Source organism: Heterodontus francisci, chromosome 2 (assembly GCF_036365525.1).
Source record: "Heterodontus francisci isolate sHetFra1 chromosome 2, sHetFra1.hap1, whole genome shotgun sequence".
Lineage (NCBI taxonomy): Eukaryota > Metazoa > Chordata > Chondrichthyes > Heterodontiformes > Heterodontidae > Heterodontus > Heterodontus francisci.
The window spans coordinates 84,867,055-84,890,232 of record NC_090372.1 but is presented as its reverse complement, the minus strand read 5'-3'; the positions used below and the strand labels follow the sequence as shown (position 1 = coordinate 84,890,232).

Below are 23,178 nucleotides of genomic sequence, written 5' to 3'. Positions count from 1 at the left end.
TGGATCAGCCATATAAATACCATGGCTACAAGAAAAGGTCAGAGGCTGGGAATTCTGTGGTGAGTAACTCAGCTCCTGATTCCACAATGTCTGTCCACCATCTACAAGGCACAAGTCAGGAGTGTGATGGAATACTGTCCATTTGTTTGGATTGGTGCAATTCCAACAACACACAAGAAGCTTAACACCATCCAGGACAAAGCAGCCTGCTTGATTAGCACCCCATCCACCACCTTCAACATTCACTCCCTCCACCACTGATGCACCATGTCTGCAGTGTGTACCATCTATAAGATGCACTGCAGCAATTCACCATAGCTCCTTCGATAACATCTTCTAAACCTGCAATCTCTCGAACCTGAAAGAACAAGGCACCACCTGTAAGTTCCCTTCCAAGCCACACACCATCCTGACTTGGAACTATATCGTCATTCCTTTAGTGTTGCAGGGTCAAAATCCTGGAACTTCCTCCCTAACAGTACTGTGGGAATACCTACACCAGAAGGACTGCAGCAGTTCAAGAAGGCGACTCACCACCACCTTCTCAAGGGCAATTAGGTATGGGCAACAAATGCTGGCCCAGCCAGAAGTGCCCACATCCCAAGAACAAATTAAAAAAATTCAAGGAGCTTTATTATTTTCCTATTAATGCTTGTTTCAGGATAAATTGATTGGCCCAGGAGGACAGGAAAGTTCCTGAACTAGTTGACAGTCTAAGTTGGTGCAGTACTGTTGTTGCATTGCCAGATGCTTTCGGCAAATATGACAAAGATAAAGATATCTAACAGATCATTAGTGCAGTAAATCTTGTTTCACTTGAACTCTTTAATCTGACGATTCCTGAAAATTGGACGTCAGTGTGAATGCCCTTAGGGAAATTTTCTCTGGTAATTCAGCCAAGAACTTGTGAAACTGTCCTATGAAGGATAATCAGGCTGCAAGAATAGTTGAGGTCTGGATTTGAACCCAGGTATTACAAATGGGAGTTCAGTACTGTACCTGGAACTGGGCCGTAAGCATCATCATTTACAATAGAACAAAACTACAACCTAACAAAGAGGTGCTATGGTGTTTTCCAGGTATCTTCCAGCAAAGTCCAATATGGTTGATGTACAAAGCACATGTTTCATTTCTGTTGCATTTCCCATTCAATACAAAATGGCCACTCTTGGTGATTTGCCACTGGCAGCATTTCCAAAATCAGCGACAAACTCAATAATTAAATGAAGTTGCATTCTTGCCGCCAGTGGCATCCTGCACCATTAGATTCCAGCTGCACCCTTTCCGGCAGTATTGCCTCAGGAACCAGTGTAAATTGTGTTGCTGGAGATCAAAGTGGTTGCAGTGCACACAGGCACGCATGAAACAGGAGTAGCCCATTCAGCCCCGCAAACCTATTCCATCATTCAGTTATATCATGGCTGATATATTCCTTAACCCCATTTACCCATCTTGGTTCCCTATCCTTTAGTAGACTTACCTCATAACTTAATCCTGGTTTCAACAGTATACTTGCTCCAAGGCCAATATATCTTTCCTGAGGGTCGGTGTACAAAAATAAAGCAGTTTTGTCATCTCCATTCTTTAAAGACATGTTGTAGCCATTGAAGAAAGTGCCAGGCCCACCCAGCAAATTAGTTGCTCTTTCTAACTTTAAAACAATTGCATATATCGAGGATTCAGCAGCTGTAGAAACTCCCATGCTGGATAAATGGGGTGCTTTATACACCCAAAGGACTGGTATTAAAGAATTAAAGAATGATGTTTGGCAGTTTGAGTTCTCAGGTAAGCACTCTTGCTGTTAGTTACGCCTGGAGTTCCCAAAAACCTGCAGGTCTACTTTCTCTAGCCCTCACAGTCAGACAGTGCTGGCTTCCGAGGCTGAAGCTTTAAAAAGAAACAAAATGTTTAAATTTGTGGTGTTTTTAATGTATTAGATTACATTAAAAAAACTGCCATTGCAATTCCATTACTGACATACTGTGTGTTTGGGTAGTGAGTGAGTGAATGTCGGCTGTGTTGCTGGATGTCAATCATAACATCATAGGTTCTTTGCTTTGTTTTTAAACATAAAGTGTAGTCTGTTTGCCCCTAGGTGGCCTTTAAAATCCTCCTCTGAACTTTTGCCAATAGCATTTTTGAAAACTGATAGCTCAATGTGGGATCTTTTGTGGTTTGCTACCAAAATAAGTAAAAGTGTGGTTGCTGTTAGCAGAAAAAAATGGAAATCAACCAGGCTTGAGAACAAGAAGGAGGCAGAAACTCTGCTGGTCGAGAGTTGGCCTCCTGTACACCTCTTCACAGTTACGCAACAAGGATGGTTCTTTGTGTTGCACATACATGGTCCTTTTTGAATAGAGGAAATGTAATGCTTTAAACAACTTTAACTACTTTCTAGTTTTCGGCTATAGTACTTATATGAGAGGTAGTACTGAGCCATACCAGGTCGGAAAAATCCCATGCTCACTTCCCAGAATGGGCTGAGTTAGTTGGGCTCAGCCAAGCTGGCAGTAGGAGAGTTACAATTGATCTCAGTGTTTTGGGGTTTAAGGAAGGGAAAAATTAGCCGGGTTCCACAGTCTTGATTGTTGTCCAGTGACCCCTGCTGGAAAGTAGGCATGTTGACACAAGTGAGGACAGAATTGGCTAGGCTCTGCTGCTTGCCACAGTTGAATATCCTGTTAGCATTCACTGTTGGAGTCACACATGAAGAATTGCCACTTGCGTGAGGTATCGGAGAACAGTCAGTGCTCCAGGAACTGTCCTGCAACATACTGCAACATACAGACAGAAGAGGGAGAAAAGAATCCTGTAAAATATGTTATTGTTGGCTGTACTAAAAGAATATTTAAAAGAGTTATTGCGTTAAATATAACCTCCTGTTTGTATGGGAATGGCAGTTGCAAAATCCACTGAGGTTAATATCAGATTTTATGACCATCTGTTAACTATGCTGTGTGTCATTTAAAGAATGCTAGCTATGCTGATGCTCTGCTTACATTCTGCTCCAGAATTACCATAGTCACAGGAACTGCAGTGAAAGAGTTCTACATATAATTGTGGCTCATAGCCACAATGTCCTTTCAACATGTGGAGCTGTGTTTGATTATAAAGAGTGAGTTAGACTTCCCCTAAATGTAAGATAGAGGTCTAAAACTTGGTTTACTGTATTTTTTGGGTGCAGGGCAACAATTGCACACGAACAGAGGAATTGCTGTAAAAAAGACAAAGGTCCATCTAGTTTACCTTCTACCATCCTGGCAGTCACATGATACAAAGGCCAGAATGTAATGCCCCTTCCCTGCCACCAGCAGGCAGGGAAATGTAAAATCAGTTGGTTGGGGCGTGTTCTGCCTGTCGCTGACCCACCTCTGCTGGTATTTTGTCCACCTGCCCTTCAGTCAATTGAGGCCCTTAAGTGGCCACTAGTTAGTGGCAGCAAGGGCTGCCCCACTTGAATCCCCCCCACTCCTTGCCAGGCCCTGCCTGAATGACCTTGGCAAGCCTACCTCACTTACCTTTACTCCAGGCCTCCTTAATTATTTGTTCATGTGATGTGGGTATTGTTGGATAGGCCAGCATTTAGTGCCCTTGAATTAAGTGGCTTGCTAGGCCATTTCAGAGAGCATTTAAGAGTCAACCACATTGCTGTGGGTCTAGAGTCACATGTAGGAGACCAGGTAAGTGCAGCAGATTTCCTTCCCTAAAGGGCATTAGTGAACCAGATAGGTTTTTAATTCCAGATTTATTAATTGAATTCAAATTTCACCAACTGATGTGGTGGGATTTGAATCCATATCGCCAGTGCACGAGCCAGGGCCTCTGCAGTGCTAGTCTAGTGACATTACCACTACACCACTGCCTCTCAAACAGCTGATAACTGTGAAGTCCAGTTGTGGCTTTCAGGGCCAATGGAGGCAGGCTCGCACCCCCACTGACTTTCCAGCCAGTGGGCGGGGCTATCACCTCCACTTGAAATCCCAGCCAAAGGTAATGGAGTTACTGACTAAACCTAGCATTCAATCTCTATCAATTAGTCTACAACAGACCCAGAAATGACACAAAGAAAACCCCACTTGTGGAGAGCTTTGGGAATCATAGGTCCAAAGTCATTTGTTCCTCCCAAGCCTGCTCCACTTACCACATCATGTCTCAAATTACTCATATACTGTATCCCAAAATGTTATTTTCTGCAAGAAAGCCTCCTATTTTCCATTTGAACCACTGCCAGTTTCTGTGGCACACATTGTTCATATTCAGCCATGCTGGTCATTAGATGATAGTGGGTAATAGTGATCCCTCCAATGTACTCTGAGTAATGAATACTGAAAGTTCCATAGGATTGAACACCAAAACCTCAGGAAAAAGTCATAGGCAAGCAAGTGGAAACTAATGTAGTTACCTGAAGCATTTTATTATTTATACATCTCTATCTCATATCAAGGAAATGAATCTGATATTAGATCAGTTTTGAAGAAATTGAAGCATATGCATTCTGTGAATCAAATAAAAATAAACATAATTTAAAGAAAAACAGAATTAGACATTTGTGAAATTAAAAACCAGTAGAAGGAAACGCATTGGTTTTAATGCATGTTTGATTATTTAATCACTTCAGAGATCAAGTTGAGAGCATGTGCTTTGGGGGAATATCTGCCGCTTGATGCTTCATTACACGCTGAAGTTCTGAGTCATTGACTTTAGTCTGATCTGAGAGCTTTCATAGTTGTAAACATGTCAGATCCATGAATGTAAATGGAGTGAAACAACAGTTATTCAAAGAATACATTTTGTGTTTTTTTAATGCATTATATTTCTGAAGTTGTAAATTGTAGTGTGAAGCTAGGGACTTCATTCGGTATTACCCAAGTTGTGACTGGTTAATTTCTCATAATTGTGTAGTAAGTTTGACAAACATAAATGCTGAAAATTGTCGAAAGACTAAGTTGAAAGGGGAAGTTGTAATTCAGATCCTTTGTGCCATACTGCTAAACTGAGCTTCTGGAGAAATTCTACTCACATATGTATCGAATTAAAAGAAAGCTGCATGCCTTGTTAGAAAATTATTCCTTGCAGCAAGCTGTGTTCTGTTTTGTGCAATGTAATGACCTCAAAAAGATCATTAACATGAAAAATACCAGACCAGTTTAACGAATTACAGGACAAGATTTCACATTTTAAGACTTTTATATTAACAACTAAACTGAAAGAAATCCCCATTAACTAAATAGTACTTTGTAAGTAGCTGTTACCCCACATTACAAAGAAAGATATTTTCATTACTTATTCAAACATTTAAAACCTCACACTACACTTGCACATTACACAGTCCTTTTTGATAACGAAATCCTTTGTAGATAAAAGTCCCAAACTTCTCCCAGTTGCAATGGGTTGGATTTCCCAGACTTTTCAAAAATCAATATTCTCTTCGTTCACTTCTCCGTGCACTTCCGACCTGGACATCCATGAATAATATGACTTCTGGCAATCCTAAATGTCATTTACTCCCCTGCAAGCTTCGACTCTCAAAACAGGTTCAAGTCATCACAGCCTTTCACTGTATATCTTCAGGGAGCAGGTATTCTCTCTCTCTCCCTCTCTCCAGCTACCACCGCTGGGTGTCTTCTTTTGCAGCTTGCCATTGGGTTTCCTTCCTGCAGCCTGTTTGCCTTCAGAAAGTCTGTAAAATTTATCTGGACTCACAGGTCATAGCTTATTGTTCTACTCCAAAATTCAGAGCCCTGAATTCTGGGTTCACAAAGCCACTCAGGCCTTTCCATTGTCCACGGGTGTTAACACCTGCCTGGTTCATTTGCAATTTTCCAATTAATAACTTCTTGTTTTATGACCCAAAAGTCTGGGAGGGTGAAACTCATTGTGCTTCAGGTTTAGTGCTGTAGTCTCTGTTTTTCGGAAGACAGTCTTTGATCTGTGTTCTCTGTTGCCCTGGTAACCTTTCGCAGAGTGGAAATGACCTTCTGGACTCCATCTTGAACTTCTAAAAATCACAATTTTTAAGACATGATCATATTACAAGATCCAGTATTCATAACATGTCACCATTCTCTAAAATGTTCAGATTGATCATTAAGCCCTTCCACTTGTCTGTACACGCTCCACACAGACTTCCAGGAAGTAAAAGAGTCATGCGGTTACATTTTCTTACCCCAGTGAAGTACATTTGAAATGATTAAAGTGCATTCATTGCAATCCAGGTTATGGTTATGTCGTTAGCTAGTGTTGTATTTTCTGATTTTCTGCAAATTACTTTCAATGATCCTATTCTAGATGGACCTTCACCTTACTGCATAAACAGAAAGATAAAAGGTAACACAAAGGTGGAGCAGTTTTCTCCAGCAATTATGCTGACACCACCACTAGAGCAACTACAATGCAAAAGCTTTCGACTTGCATTCTACCTTTGTCAGCTGCAGCTGTTTTTTTATTCATTCATGGGATGTGGGCGACGCTGGCCAGGCCACGCCAGCATTTATTGCCCATCCCTAAATGCCCTTGAGAAGGTGGTGGTGAGCTGCCTTCTTGAACCGCTGCAGTCCATTTGGGGTAGGTATACCCACAGTGCTGTTAGGAAGGGTTTTCCAGGATTTTGACCCAGCGACAGTGAAGGAACGGCGATATAGTTCCAAGTCAGGATGGTGTGTGACTTGGAGGGGAACTTGCAGGTGGGGGTGTTCCCATGTATTTGCTGCCCTTGTCCTTCTAGTTGGTAGAGGTTGCGGGCTTGGAAGGTGCAGTCTGAGGAACCTTGGTGCATTGCTGCAGTGCATCTTGTAGATGGTACACACTGCTGCCACTGTGCGTCGGTGGTGGAGGGAGTGAATGTTTGTAGATGGGGTGCAAATCAAGCGGGCTGCTTTGTCCTGGATGGTGTCGAGCTTCTTGAGTATTGTTGGAGCTGCACCCATCCAGGCAAGTGGAGAGTATTCCATCACACTCCTGACTTGTGCCTTGTAGATGGTGGACAGGCTTCGGGGAGTCAGGAGGTGAGTTACTCACCTCAGGATTCCTAGCCTCTGATCTGCTCTTGTAGCCACAGTATTTATATGGCTATTCCAGTTCAGTTTGTGGTCAATGGTAGCCCCTAGGATGTTGATAGTGGAGGATTCAGCGATGGTAATGCTGTTGAATGTCAAGGGGAGATGGTTAGATTCTCTCTTGTTGGAGATGGTCATTGCCTGGCACTTGTGTGCCACGAATGTTACTTGCCACTTATCAGCCCAAGCCTGGATATTGTCCAGGTCTTGCTGCATTTCTACACGGACTGCTTCAGTATCTGAGGAGTCACGAATGGTGCTGAACATTGTGCAATCATCAGCGAACATCCCCACTTCTGACCTTATGATTGAAGGAAGGTCATTGATGAAGCAGCTGAAGATGGTTGGGCCCAGGACACTGCCCTGAGGAACTCCTGCAGTGATGTCCTGGAGCTCAGATGATTGACCTCCAACAACCCCATTGACCTCAGTTTTGCTAGGGCTCCTTGATGCCATACTCGGTCAAATGCTGCCTTGATGTCAAGGGCAGTCACTTTCACCTTACCTCTTGAGTTCAGCTCTTTTGTCCATGTTTGAACCAAGGCTGTAATGAGGTCAGGAGCTGAGTGGCCCTGGCGGAACCCAAACTGAGCGTCACTGAGCAGGTTATTGTTAAGCAAGTGCCGCTTGATAGCACTGTTGGTGACACCTTCCATCACTTTACTGATGATTGAGAGTAGGCTGATGGGGCGGTAATTGGCCGGGTTGGACTTGTCCTGCTTTTTGTGTACAGGACATACCTGGGCAATTTTCCACATTGCAGGGTAGATGCCAGTGCTGTAGCTGTACTGGAACAGATTGGCTCGGCGCAGCAAGTTCTGGAGCACAGGTCTTCAGTACTATTGCCGGAATATTGTCTGGGCCCATAGCTTTTGCAGTATCCAGTGCCTTCAGTCGTTTCTTGATATCACGCGGAGTGAATCGAATTGGCTGAAGTCTGGCATCTGTGATGCTGGGGACTTCAGTAGGAGGCCGAGATGGATCATCAACTCGACACTTCTGGCTGAAGATTGTTGCAAATGCTTCAGCCTTATCTTTCGCACTGATGTACTGGGCTCCCCCATCATTGAGGATGGGGATATTTGTGGAGCCACCTCCTCCAGTTAGTTGTTTAATTGTCCACCACCATTCACGGCTGGATGTGGCAGGACTGCAGAGCTTAGCTCTGTCTATCGCATGCTGCTTACGCAGTTTGGCACGCAGATAGTCCTGTGTTGTAGCTTCACCAGGTTGACACCTCATTTTGAGATATGCCTGGTGCTGCTCCTGGCATGCCCTCCTGCACTCTTCATTGAACCAGGGTTGGTCCCCTGGCTTGATGGTAATGGTAGAGTGGGGGATATGCCGGGCCATGAGGTTACAGATTGTGGTTGAGTACAATTCTGCTGCTGCTGATGGCCCACAGCACCGCATGGATGCCCAGTTTTGCATTGCTAGATCTGTCCAAAATCTATCCCATTTAGCACGGTGATAGTGCCACACAACACGATGGACGGTATCCTCAATGTGAAGGCGGGACTTGGTCTCCACAAGGACTGTGCGGTGGTCTCTCCTACCAATGCAGTCATGGACAGAAGCATCTGCAGCAGGCAGGTTGGTGAGGACGAGGTCAAGTATGCTTTTCCCTCGTGTTGGTTCCCCCACCATCTGCTGCAGATCCAGTCGAGCAGCTATGTCCTTTAGGACTCGGCCAGCTCGGTCAGTAGTGGTGCTACTGAGCCACTCTTGGTGATGGACATTGAAGTCCCCCTCCCAGAGTACATTTTGTGCCCTTGCCACACTCGGTGCTTCCTCCAAGTGGTATTCAATATGGTGGAGTACTGTGTCGTCAGCTGAGGGAGGGTGGTAGGTGGTAATCAGTAGGAGGTTACCTTGCCCATGTTTGACCTGATGCCATGAGACTTCATGGGGTCCGGAGTCTATGTTGAGAACTCCCAGGGCAACTCCCTCCCTACTGTATACCACTGTCCCGCCACCTCTGGTGGGTCTGTCCTGCCGGTGGGATAGGACATACCCGGGGATGGTGATGGCAGTGTCTGGGACATTGTCTGTAAGGTATGAATCCGTGAGTATGACTATGTCAGGCTGTTGTTTGACTAGTCTGTGGGACAGCTCTCCCAACTTTGGCACAAGCCCCCAGATGTTAGTGAGGAGGACTTTGCAGGGTCGACAGGGCTGCGTTTGTCGTTGTCGTTTCCGGTGCCTAGGTCGATGCCGGGTGGTCCGTCCGGTTTCATACCTTTTTATTGACTTTGTAGCAGTTTGATACAACTGAGTGGCTTGCTTGACCATTTCGAGGGCATGTAAGAGTTAACCACATTGCTGTGGGTCTGGAGTCACATGTAGGCCAGACCAGGTAAGGACAGCAGATTTCCTTCGCTGAAGGACATTAGTGAACCAGATGGGTTTTCACAACAATCAAAAATGGTTTCATGGCCATCATTAGACTAGATTTTAATTCCAGATTTATTAATTAAATTCAAATTCCACCTTCTGCTTTGGTGGGATTCGAACCCATGTCCCTAGAGGGATACCCTGAGTCTCTGTGTTACTAGTCCAGTGATAATACCACTATGTCACCATCTACCCTGTTTTACAACAAATGCTGCCTTTTTTGAAGGGAAGAAGGAAGTCTCATAACTACACAGAGTAACACATACTCGATCTTTCTGTAATACAAGCACTACTAGTGTCTAACATTGCTACTACAGGGAGTTAACAATCACTCCAGGTCTATCGGAAACCCTACACTTGTGTGTGTTCACTGGTGAAAATGCATTTGTGCTTGCGAAGTTTCAATAAGTTATGCAGTAAATAGCATGACTGATGCTTTGAAGTTTCAAACTGTTATGGGGTCAAAATTCTTTACTAATTTTGGAGGATAACATTGACATGAGCAAAATGGGGTGGTTAACCCCTATGACACTGCTTACTTGGAGAAAATGTTGATCAATTTATTGAGGAATTAGGAGTAAGCCTTGGCTCAGTGGTACCATTCCTGCCTCTGAGTCAGACGTTTATGGATCTGTCCCAATGTATAACCCACCTTCCCTCACAACTCTCCAAACTATTTTCTTTTAACCATACAAAATATATAATAGTGACTTACATGATACAGCACACACGTCACTCAGCTGCTCCATGTTATATAACTGAAATTAAACTAGACTGTGGTTCTGTGGTATCCTGGAGCAACAGTATATGCGGTGACAGAGTAATGGGTCGTGGGTTGCAACTACAAGTTCCTGTACCATTGACATCCTACTCAGCCACATTACTGTGAGAAGCAGCTAAGCAGAAGTCAGATGCCTCCGTTTACAGCGTAAAAGGGCAAGTTTTTGTCAATTCAGTGATTTCTAATGGATTTTGTCTTCAGGGACTTCAACAGCGCAGCTGATGGAGAAGCGTAGAACCTTTGATAGCAGCTTCTGGATTTCCACACTTCACCGCACATGTGTGGACTCCAGGCACATGTGTGGACTCCAGAAGCTGCTGTCAGTTTCAGAGGATGGTGAATATTGACAGTTCCACTGTCATTACTACTGCAAAATCTAGGCCATTATGTCAATGGGGAGAAAAGGCCATTTGACCCACAAAGCTGATTTTTCTAATTCATTAACTGTCCCATCTTTTAGTCTGGCTGAATAAGTGTTTTGCCTGTACTACCTTGCTTGATAAACTCTTTCAAAAATTTATCAGTCATTGAGTAATGAAATGTTCTTTCTGTTATCTGTTCTAAATTAACTTTTCATCTTTTTTGTTTATGTCCTCTGATCCTACTTTTTGGTGTTATTGGGAATAATAACTTGAGTTTATCTTATCATTAATTTTTAGCACTTTACATATTTTGAGCATGAAATTGGACAGGGCCAGAAATTGGCCACATGGATTGCAATGCCTTTACGTCATGCTCCCTGTTAATTTAAAAGGTTGGAGCGTGCAGCCAGCGCTAAGGGCGCTGTTGTGCCTGCCTGCCTGAGCAGGGAGCGCAATATCACGAGAGATTAGTACGAGTTAAAGATAGTCTGCAATCATTCAAGCCAGGCTGCACCTCTGAAAGGGGAGGTGCATTGTGGCTGGACCAGGTGCTGAAAGTCGTTCTGAAAGTGATTTTGATGTGGGGAGCACTGAAGAATGGCAGAGAGCGGGCTCCACAATTTTCCAACGCCGCACTGGAGGCCTTGGTGCAGGAGGTGTAAAGGATGAGAGGACCATTTATCCATGAGGGGGTGGGGCAGGAGGTCTTCCAGACAAATTTTGTGAAGGCAGTGGGACCAGATAGCCTTGGTGGTGAAAGCCAGGAGGCGCACTTCGAGGATGTGGATGCAGTGCGGCAAAAAGTAAATAACCTCACATGATTGGGCAAGGCCATATCCCACCAACTGGACCACCAGCCTCACACACTGTTCAATGCACCAGAGTTCCATCACTCACTTGTCCTCAGTCTCTATAAACCATGGCTCATATCTAGCATACATATGCTTCACCTCACCCTCACATACTTAGCACTGCAGGAAGCCTCACACCCACATCTCACAGCTTGCACACACTGTCAGCCATTCAACCATGACAGTCACATCACTCAAACACGTTGCACCACACTCATTGACACATTTCCCTCTCTCTTGCAGGACAAGGTGGCGCACAACTGCAAGCAGCAGCACTAAAATGATGGGGTCAGTCATGGCTACGTGTCCTGATCTCCATGGAGGAGAGGTGCTCGCTATCATCGATGTGGCCATTGCTGAGGCTGTGACAAGCAGCAGGGCTTAAAACATTGAAACCATCCTGATAACTAATCCTCCTTCTCACGTCCCACTTCCTCCTCCTCCCACAATCTCTTCTGATTTACAAGCTGCCAATGGTGTAAGTGTGCACCTCTTGCTTCCACTTCATCTCCTCACCACAACCCTATTCTTGTGTCTTTTTCCTTCAGACACCCAAGAACTACAACCTGGCCAGGCAGTAGCAGAAGGACAAGAGGTGGAAGAGTAGGAAGTCAGCGATGAACAATAAACATCATTACTCGCAGCCAGCGGCTCAGATACTGACACTGTGCATGCTTTAGAGGATAGCTTAGAGCCAGGGTCTTCACACAGCCAGGGCAAGTGCAGCACAGATGCCAGCTTGCAGAAGGGTAAAGTTCTGCTGCAGAAGATTCAGATGAGGACTCTGATGGGGTCGCCTCCAGAAGGAGGCTGTTGGATATGCACAATGAAATGTTTGGTGCATTGGAAAGCCTACCAGAAAGCCTGTGGTCAATGTCAAGGAGCATGGAGAAGTCCGCCGCCAACTTGGCACCGGGCTTTGCACAGAGCTTGGAGCCCATACTTTCCAGCATGGAAGTGGTGACCAGCACATGCAGACCTCACCGTGATGCAGCATCTGATAGCTGATATCTCAGCTTCCATTGCAACACAAGCAGAAGCCACCTGAGTGCTGCAGTGAAAGTTCAGACTAAAGTCATGCAAGGTCAGCTTGCCGCCAAGGAAGCTTAGACGGCTGCCATCATGGCTGCAGATTACGGTGTTCAAAGGGGCTTGCAGGGTATCACAGCAGTCCAGCAATCTGTCCTCCAACGCATTACTAGGACTCCTGAGGTACCATACTCCGAGTGCCAGTGACTCACAAGCCTGCTGTCCTCTCTCAGGATGACAGCATTTGTCCTCCCACCACTGCCACTCCACCACAGCCCTTGCTGTTGCCTGTCAGCCAGCCAGCTCAGACTGCTGCCACCCATGCCGAGATGGTGCAATCTGCAGCTGGGCCTTCTAGGTAGATTCTTGATTGACAAGGGAGTCAAAGCGTATAGGGGGTAGACAGGAAAGTAGAGTTGAGGCACAATCAGATCAGCCATGATCTTATCAAATGTCACACAAGGCTTGAGGGGCCGAATGGCCTTACTCCTGTTCCTAATTTGTACGTATGTATGCCTGAGGTCGTCTTGCAAGGCCATTTGTAGTCTCCCTCAGTGAAAGTTGAAGCCTTCCACCAGCCATGCTGCAGCCACTGGGGTAGCACTGTGTAGAAGCACTAGGACAGCAAAGGCACATGGAGGACAAACACTAAGGGAGTGCACAAGGGTGATTAGTTGACTTTTCTATACAATTGAGAATGGTTTGCTTTATAAATTTGATTTGGAATGTTTATTTTTGTGATGGCGTTTACTTTAGCAATGTGACCAAAGGATGCTGTGATGGTCAGTAACAGGGAAGGTAAGATGTAGGACAGTTGGGGAATTGGGGTTGCATTCACTGGTATCCCACTCAGATGAGCCAATCACGGACAGCCTGGCCAGAAAGGTGATATGTTGGGTCCCTCGTCCCTTCTGCGTCCTTTTCCTCAGCTGCTTGCCATATAGTAAGGTTGTGCCCTCATGATGACAAGGTTTTGCAACATGCAGCAGACCACCAGGAATTTTGGCACGTGCTCTGCCGAGTATTGGACGGCTCCTCTAGTGTGGTCCTGGCAGTAGAAGCATTGTTTAAGCACCCCAATAGTCCTCTCAAATTTCGTAAGGCAGCGTGGCTTTTATCAAATGCATGCTGCCCACATATGCGTGGGTTGCATACCTTAGGCATGATCCATATTGTAAAAGTATAGCCCTTGTCACCCAGAAGCCACCCTCCAGTTTGTGCTAGTGGTTCAAATGCAGATGTACAGTGAATTCCCACAGAATGAAGGCATCATGACTGTTGCTAGGATACCGAGCATTGACCTGTGTGATACGCTGGTTATGGTCACACACCAAGTGGATATTGGGGGAGTGGAATCCCTTTCAGTTGCAGTACACCTCAGAGATGACATGCGGTGCCTGAAGAGCAATGTGCATGCAGTCAATGGCACCCTGCAACACAGGGAAGTCTGAAATCTTCACAAAGCTGCGTGCCTGCTCCGCCTGCTTCTCTCTGGCAAGAGAATGAAACATATTCAGCTCTCTGTGACCTCTCTTACACAACATCAACAGCAAACTGGAAGATGTTGCAAATATTGTCTGTTCCTGATGCATAAAAGTTGAAGGTCAAAGTCACCTTCACAGCCACTGGAAATGCTGTCCTCGCCCTGCTCTGAGGTTGAAATTGTGACTGCAGCAAGTGGCAGATTTCAGTGAAGACGTCCTTTGTGAAACAGAAATGTTTCTCACTGGGGTTCGGGTAGGAGAATTGCTCCCTGAATACTCTGGGAGGATATGGTCTCCTGCTGAGAGCCCATCTACCTCCCATCTCCCCCCCACCGCAACCTCCAGCAGCTTGTTTTACACTGTGTCACCTATGCTTATTCTTGCTGTCGTCCTGTAGTGCAAGGGAAATGTCTGGGAGCAAGTGGTTTCTGCAGAATCCTTTAAGTCAAGACAATGTCCTTCAACACATGCCACACCTCTTCCTGTAGAATTTAGCAACTTTAAACAACTCTGGAAACTACCAAAAATTTCTATAATCGTATCAACAGCCAGTAGAAAACAGTAAAACATAAAAATAGTAAAAAATCAATCAGCAACTAGCCTGAATGTAGTAGATGATCACTTTAAGTTGCACTGACGGAGGTCCTTCCTCCTGCTGAACGTCTGTTTAACTTTGCAAGGTTAAGAGAAGGCATTAGCTGGAATGTTGAGCTCCAAAATGGCAGTGCTGGTGTCAAATCAGCGTTGCACACTGATTGACATCACAATCTGCCTACTCTACATACATCCGGCGGATGATTCTCGCGCACATGCTAATACCCTCACTAAAATGGCGTCTGCTGCACCTTGCACCAGAATTGTGTGCGACGCCATGGACGTCATTTGGAGGCAAAACAGCACCCGTGGCATCTAAAATCCAGGCACTAAGTGGCCAAATTTTGCAGCCCTTATGTAGTTATAACGTTTCCTCTTACCTACTTTCTTTCAAGACTGGAAAGCTTAATTTCTGGTGAGTTCTCCTGCACTTCCACAATGACTTTGTTACTCTGTGGTATCTGCAGTGCCGGCCCCATGGAAATGTGCCCATTAAGATTCTCTAGTCCTTCCTCATAACTCATTTCCATTGTGCTAGTCATTACTCACGTTGATCTTTTCTAATGCATATAGGGCTTTACAGTAAGCAAAACTGAACATGGTATTGTAATTGTGGACTGACCAGTACAAAGCCTTAATACAACTTCAGCAGCCTTATGCCTAAATAACCTATCATTCTATTTTTTTGTAATTATTCTGTCCCTTCGGGCTGACTTTCCAAATGCATACTTCAGGCTTGGAGCTTTGCCCATTTGGATCACATATTGGAAAATAGACTGAAAATTGTGGGAAGCGAACTCACAATTTCCTGATAGGCAGTGAAAGTGATGTGTCGACTGTTACTCTTAAGGGCCTTTTCTGAGTCTCTCGGTGCAAAATCAGTTCCAATTCACTGTAAACTTATATCCCACTTTTTTTCATCCAGTGTGTAATAGCTTACGTTTATTCATGTTACATTTCACAGGGATAATTTTCCAAGTACGCGCTCAAAGCAGGAAATCATGCCTGCCAGTGGTGAATAATGACAACCTGAGGCAGCCCTCCCATAGATATTTCAATACACTCAGCCCACAATTGAGGTTCCCTGCCATCAGTGCACACTTGGAAAATTACCTCCATGGAATTAAACTGATGGGGAACTTTGCAAATTACTTACCAGTAGTGTTTTATTAAAAACTCGGATCTAACAGTCTGGAGTATTTGTTTCTTTTAAAGTATTAGAGGTAATAGAGTCGAGCTCTATTTAAATCAACTCAAAATGGGCAAAGAAAAATTAAATCGTAATCAGATTATATAACGTGAGTGATGCAACTTATAAAATAACTAGTTTGTAGTAGCTTAAAATGCTGGTTTTCATGGGGATTGAATCATTCAGTTTGCTGCAGTGTACTATATCTGTCACATGCTTTGTTACTGTATTTTCATTGACAGTGATTATACATTCATTCATCTTGTTGATTACAGAATTCCAGTGCTGATCACCGGGTACGGCTTGACCTGGGTTTGTGGGACAAATTCAGTGAACTTGCCACAAAGTGCATTATCAAAATAGTGGAATTTGCTAAACGACTGCCCGGCTTCACGAGCTTGACCATTGCAGATCAAATCACCCTGCTCAAAGCTGCCTGCCTGGACATCTTGGTAGGTACACATTCATTAAAAAGATTTATTCCGTGTCAGCACAATATTGCCTGTCATTGACCTTAGGATTTTGCGCCTCCCTGTCTTGTGAGAACCAGCTGAGAACACTGTGTGAGCTTAGACATTGATATATGGAGTGAGTTCAGTAGCCCTGCCACTGACTCTAACGTTGAGACAGTTAAGTTCACTCAGGAGCTCCCAAGATTCACCTCATTAACTGCCCCTTGCTCAATGGATTTCAGAACTTCTTGGCATACGGGCTTCTCAGCTGGAAAAGAATAACCACCTATTAGCAGTCACACACTTATTGTCTTGCTGTGGTTAAGAGCAAAAAAATTAAGAGGAATAATGGTGTTGCAGTTTTCTGAAGCTGTTTCCCCAGGTTAAGGAGTAATTCTCAAGTATGTGTCAAGACTTTAAGGATTAACTTTCATTTTAGGTTAAATTAGTTGTTCATTTAAAGGATTATTTTGCAACTTTACACTTCTGACTGGGAGCCATTTTTTGAAAGATCCAATTGAAATCGATCCTTTTCACTATCTGAAAATGTGCTTAGTGCCATGCTGCATCAGTAAGCTGAACTAAACAAGTGCCGTGTCTCTCAAAATGGTCCTATCTGAACAAATGGGCTGAGAATAGAATGTTGGTTATCTCTCACTTATTCCAATTAATGATTGAAGCAGGGACCATGGGCTGATTTTTCAACTTGCCACCACATATAAAATTGGTGTTGCAGAGCAGTTGCAGTTTATAGAAACTGTCGAATTTTCACTTTCATTGAGTTCGTCTGCAGTATTTTGCTTTTGTTTTACCAACATGAACTGGCTGGGCTGAACAGCTTGTTTGCATATTATAATTTCTATATAATTTTCTGGTGCTGTCGCCTCCACTGATAACACCCTGTGCCCCTTTTTGCCAGTTATCTGGGCTTGCAGCAATTAAATCGCATCTCTTTATCGGAGCTGCAGACAATGAATTGACAGAACATGAAACTATTCAATGCCTTCTCAAAGCTTTCATGCTTTATGAGTCCTAAATGTTTACATTACTGCCTCATTTTATTGCGATTTTAAATGATAAATGTATATTTGTAGAGTTCTTATTGCCAAGAATAGGGACACAACATCCATCAAATTTCTTAAAAAATTTTCACAGATTTCTGCTAACTTGGCATATATTCTAAAACATCAGTTTAATAGTCTGCAGAGCATCTTCGTTTAGCATGCACATTGCTGCATGGTAAGCTTGCGTTTGGTATCGATTCTAGCACTGACTCACAGTTTCATTCTTGAGTAAAGGAAGTGATTCAAATCACTGTGCTGATGTGTTAATCAAATGGAATGTTCAGTGGGGCGTTGCCCAGGGCTCCTGCTGGGTTTTAGGACTGGAGACCCAGGGCAGTAAAATCCAAAATTAAAAAGAGTTGGTTTATGCAAAAAAAGAGGTGGGGTTAGGGAATCTGCTGCACAGTGTAACAAGGGAAAGCTGGATCTTTCACAGCACTTGCTCACATTTGAGTTAACTAATACCATGCTAGTGAGCAGCTTTTATTGCAAGCCCTGCTGAACGCAATACTTTAAAAATCAGCTCTTTTGAGCAGACCCAAGAGAGAAAATCAAGGGTTGAGAAAGTCCGACCTGCCCTAGCAATGCACGGAAATGGACAATGTTTCTGTCAGCAGCAAGAACACTTTGGGGGTAAAAAGGTCCAGTTTTGAGGGAGTGTGTCCTGCACCCCAAGGACAAGTGCTCTTGCACAAGCTCCGATTAGTTTTCAGGCTGTAGCAACCTAAAGGCCACTGAACACAAGATAAGTAAACTTTTGTTTATACTTACTGGAATGTGTAGCCAGGAGGATCTCGAGTGTTCTTCCTGGCTCCAAACCAGTACTGTGGACCAATGATAGCACTTGGCACCACCCAGTGCCCTCTGCACCCCACCCGGGACCTACGTGAGGACTGCTGTTGGTGTCCGAGCTGGCCTATCTAGCTGCGGGCCTGATTGCTGCCCACTGCTCACCAGTTTCATGGTAGTGAAGCTCGAGGACTAATTTTGGAGGATCCTCAGGTTGATCTCTTCAGGCATGCGTTCATAGAATCACAGAATGATATAGCATAGAAGGAGATCTTTTGGTTTATTGTTCCTGCACTGGCTCTTTGAAAGAGCTATCCAATTAGTCTCACTCAGTTGCACTTTCCCCATAGCTCTGCAAATTCTTTCCCTTCAAGTTCCCTTTTGAAAGCTACTATTGAATCTACTTCCACCACCCTTTCACTGTTGTAGTTGCACATTTCACACGCAATCCAATTTCTCTCCTTCCCGAATAATGTCCCATAGTGGCTTTATCTTCCAAGTGATCTCCAGAAAAATAAATTAGAGTTTTTACTTTTATTCAGTAAGACATTTTATGCTTCTGGTGAATCTTTTGTGTTATCAAGCTGTTCCAATTTTACATCCTGTGTCAGAATCAAACACTTCCAGGACAATTATAGCATTCATTTGATGTCCTCTCCTTTCACCCAACAATATATCACAATCCCAGTCTCCGAAGGGCAACTTCACACTGCACCAATTCCCACAAACTCATACTTACGATGAACAATGTTACAAATTTGGGCCACATTATAATCAACGTTTTGCTGTTGATCTGCACCCACTGAAAACTAAATTAAAACTGCCGTACTCATTTTAGATAGGAACCTTATAATTGAGGGGGGAATCTTTTTGATTCTAGTATCAATTTGAATTCAAGTTATATCTTGGAAATGAAAATCTACGATACCATCTAATCTCCTTCTGCAAGCTATTTTAATAAATTAATTTAAAGGGCCGGATTTTGGAAAGACTACGGAGATAGGCGGGCCCACACTTTCCCGCTGCTAGTCAGCATGCTGGTTTGCTGGCATGTTTCCGCCTTGGGGCCATTTTCGAAGAGGCTGATTGGGGGTGATAACAGCTACCCCACCCCCAGCAAGTGGTGGGGAGCCAATCTTGTCCCTTAAAGGGCCTATTAAGACCACTGTGCAGAACCTGACTGGAATTTTCCAGTCTGCAGTCAGGCGCCTGTTGAAATCCCAGCCGAGAAATGGAGGCGGCCTCCTGGCGGCAGACTATCAATCTACCATTTTTAATCCCCTGCACCTTTCGTGGCTGCGATCACGAGATGACCACAGCGGCAGCTGCATGCCGTCCCGTGGAGGGATTCTCCTCCACAATAACAGTCTGACAGCTATGGCCACCTTTTATTTTACCTTTTTAAAAAGTCTACAGAGGATGCCTCCATTTTGAGGCGCCCTCTCTTTCTCCTAACTACATCGGCAGCTCCACTTCTGACAGTGGGGCTGCTGATCTACCAATGCTGGACGGCCTCCAGTTGGCCCTAAATTGGACGGGGCTCCTGGAGGCCACCTTCTCGAAAATCGCTTTCAAGGGCTCACCGCTGGCAGTTCCTGATTCTCCACCTGGAATTCAACCCGGCGTCAGGATTAGACCCCGAAACTAAAATCCAGCCCAAAATCTTTGTCTCAAACTGGCTGTCCTTTAATTAGAGGAACTACTATACAGTATACAGTAAATGGCAGAACCCTTAGGAGTATTGACAGGCAGAGAGATCTGGGCGTACAGGTCCACAGGTCACTGAAAGTGGCAACGCAGGTGGATAAGGTAGTCAAGAAGGCATACGGCATGCTTGCCTTCATCGGTCGGGGCATAGAGTATAAAAATTGGCAAGTCATGCTGCAGCTGTACAGAACTTGTTAGGCCACACTTAGGATATTGCGTGGAATTCTGGTCGCCACACTACCAGAAAGACGTAGAGGCTTTGGAGAGGGTACAGAAGAGGTTTACCAGGACGTTGCCTGGTCTGGAGGGCATTAGCGATGAGGAGAGGTTGGAAAAACTCGGATTGTTTTCATTGGAACGACGGAGGTGGAGGGGTGACATGATTGAGGTTTACAAAGTTATGAGCGGCATGGACAGAATGGATAGTCAGAAGCTTTTTCCCAGGGTGGAAGAGTCAGTTACTAGGGGACATAGGCTTAAGGTGCGAGGGGCAAAGTTTAGAGGGGATGTGCGAGGCAAGTTCTTTACACAGAGGGTGGTGAGTGCCTGGAACTTGCTGCCGGGGGAGGTGGTGGAAGCAGGTACGATAGCAATGTTTAAGAGGCATCTTGACAAATACATGAATAGGATGGGAATAGAGGGATACGGTCCCCGGAAGTGCAGAAGGTTTTAGTTTAGGCAGGCATCAAGATCGGCGCAGGCTTGGAGGGCCGAATGGCCTGTTCCTGTGCTCTACTGTTCTTTGTTCTTTGTACTACTTTGCTGATTTCAACATGACAGGCTAATTCGTAGTGTTTCATCAACGACCTTCAGCCTCCAGTGCCTCCCAGTATCGCTTGAAGGGAAATTCAGTGAAACTAGTGATAAGATTGTGTCAGAGAATTCCTTTCAGATGCCTTTGTAGGCCCACCTTTCACACCATTAAATACCTATCATTCCCAAACAGGGCTTTTAATGCCTTGATTATAATCAGAGTTAGATCAGCTTCAGGCTTCACTTTTCAGTATATCTCTTATCTTGATCAAACCCTTATACTGTGGAAGTTTTAATTTTATTTGTTTGTTTTGATGAAGTTTGTGTTAATCAAGATGCAAGATGGCGAGTGAAGAATAGAAGATTTTGTTTAATATTTGTTCTCAGGCATGTGGGTAGCAGTAACAAGGCCACGTTTATTGCCCATCCTTGGTGGTGGGCCTTCTCCTTGAATTGTTGCAATCCTTGTGATGGTGCTGCTCTCTCAATGGTGTTAGGTAGTGAATTTCAGTAGATTGAATTAGCGGCAATGATGGAAAAGTGATGTATGCTCAAGGATGATGTGTGACTTGGAGGGGATCTTGGAGATAAATAACACTGGTTCTCCTGACATTGCTGTTCTTGATCTTCTTGTGATGGAGGTTGTAGAGGAGATAGGAGCTGTTAAAGTAATCTTGGTGATTTCCTGCAGTGAATCCTGTAGATCATGCATACTGCAGGTACCTTATGCCAGTGATGTATATTGGAAGCACATTGCTCTCTTCTGGATAATGTTGAGCTTTTTGAATGTTGTTGCAGCTACAGCCATCCAGGTGAGTGGTGAGTATTCCATTCACACTCCTGAATTAAGCCTTGCAGATGGTGGAGAAGATTTGATGGGTCAGGAGGTAAACCCTGTTTTTGTAGCCGGCGTTGATATGCCTCTTCCAGTTCAATTGCTGGTCACTGATGACCCCCCACCCCCTCCGCCCAAGAGTGTTTTTGGTGAGAGATTCCATAATCATGATGCTGTTGAAGGTCAGAGGAAAATGGCTGGGCTTTCTCTTGTTTGAAATGGTCATTACCTGGCACTTAAGTGGTATGCATGAATGTTACCGACCACTTGTCAGCTCAAACTTGAACATTATCCAGGTTGTGCTGGAAGATGGCATCAGCTGTTTCATTATTAGAAGAGTTGTGAATGGAACTGAACACCAATTATCACTCCAATTATCAGCGAAGCCCCACTACTGACCTTATGATGGAGGGAAAGTTATTGATAAAGCAGCTGAAGATGGTTGGGCAGAGGACACTTCGATGAGGACCCCTACAGCGATGTCCTAGGGATGTGATGATTGGCCTTTGACAAACTGCATCAGATATGACTCCAATCCACTGGAAGTTTTTCTCTTTAGGAATCCTTGGTGCAAAACTTGGGTTGTATGCTGTGGGCAGATACTTGAAACTCTCCTCTAAACTTTTGCTCTTATGTCCATGTCTGGAGCTGAGTGTTTCTGGCAGAACTCAAACTGAGCATCAGTGAGCAGGTAATTTGTTAGTAGATGTTGCTTGATAGCACTATTGCTGACTCCTTCCATCAGTTTACTGGTGATTGAGAGGAGACTGACAGGGCAATAATCCAAATTAGTTTTATCCTGTTTATTTTTTGGATAGCACATACCTGAGAAATTATCAACATTGTCTTGCCAGTGTCATAGTTGTACTGCAACAGCTTGGTTAGGAGAGCAGCTAGTTCTGGTATATAGGTCTTCAATACTATAGCCAGGATATTGTCAGGGCTCATAATTTTTTGCTGTGTCAAGTGCATTCAGCTACTTCCTATGTCACATGGATGAACCTAATTAGTTGGACACTAGTATCTATGATAGTGGGGAAGACAGGAAAAAGTCAAGAAGAATCATCCACTCAACACATCTGGCACTTGCAAATACTTCATCCTTGTCTCTTGTACTTGTGCTGAGCTCCACCATGGTTGAGGATGGGGATGTTCTTGAAGCCTCTTTCATTGTTCGCTTGCCCACCACCATTCTGGACTGGATGTGTCGCAGCAACAGACTTTCCTATGATACGTTGTTTGTGTGAATACTTAGCTCGGACTGTAGTCTGTTGCTTTATCGTGTTTAATATGCAGGTTGCTCTGCATAATAGCTTCATTAGGTTGGTATCTATTGTTACGACCTCAGTGAGATTGTTAACATGAAAAATACAAGATATGAACCCCTAGACCATTTTAAAGAATTACACAACAAGATTTCACATTTTAAGACTTTTATTAAAACAACTAAAATAAAAGAAATCCCCAATTAACTGAAAATCACTCTGTAAGTAGCTGATACCCCAAATTACAAAGAAAGTATTTACTTATTAAAATATTTAAAAACCTCACACACTTATATGTCACACAGCCCTTTTTGATGGCGAAATGCTTTGCAATTAAAAGTCCCAAACTCTTCCGAGTCTCAATGGGTTGGATCTCCCAGACCTTTTCAAAAATCTGTGTCCTCTTTGCTCACTTCTCCGAGCACTTCTGACCTGGACGTCTGTGAATAAGGCGATTCCCGGTGATCTGCAAGCTTCTACTTTCAAAACAGGTTCAAGTCTTCGCAGCCTTTTACTGTATCTGGCTTCCAAGAGCAGGTGCCCGTCTCGCTCTCTCTCTCTCTCTCTCTCGAGC

At 44.2% G+C, this 23,178-nt stretch overlaps 1 protein-coding gene across 3 annotated transcripts in view; it reads left to right on the top strand.

The window, feature by feature from the left end:
• LOC137385126 (retinoic acid receptor beta-like) overlaps nt 1-23,178 on the top strand; it is a 258,678-nt gene that overhangs the window by 200,678 nt on the left and 34,822 nt on the right. For all 3 annotated transcript variants that reach the window (XM_068059951.1, XM_068059931.1, XM_068059941.1), the window contains one exon: nt 16,015-16,191. In XM_068059951.1, coding sequence (XP_067916052.1) covers nt 16,015-16,191 — 177 coding nt within the window. The remainder of the gene's footprint in view (nt 1-16,014; nt 16,192-23,178) is intronic.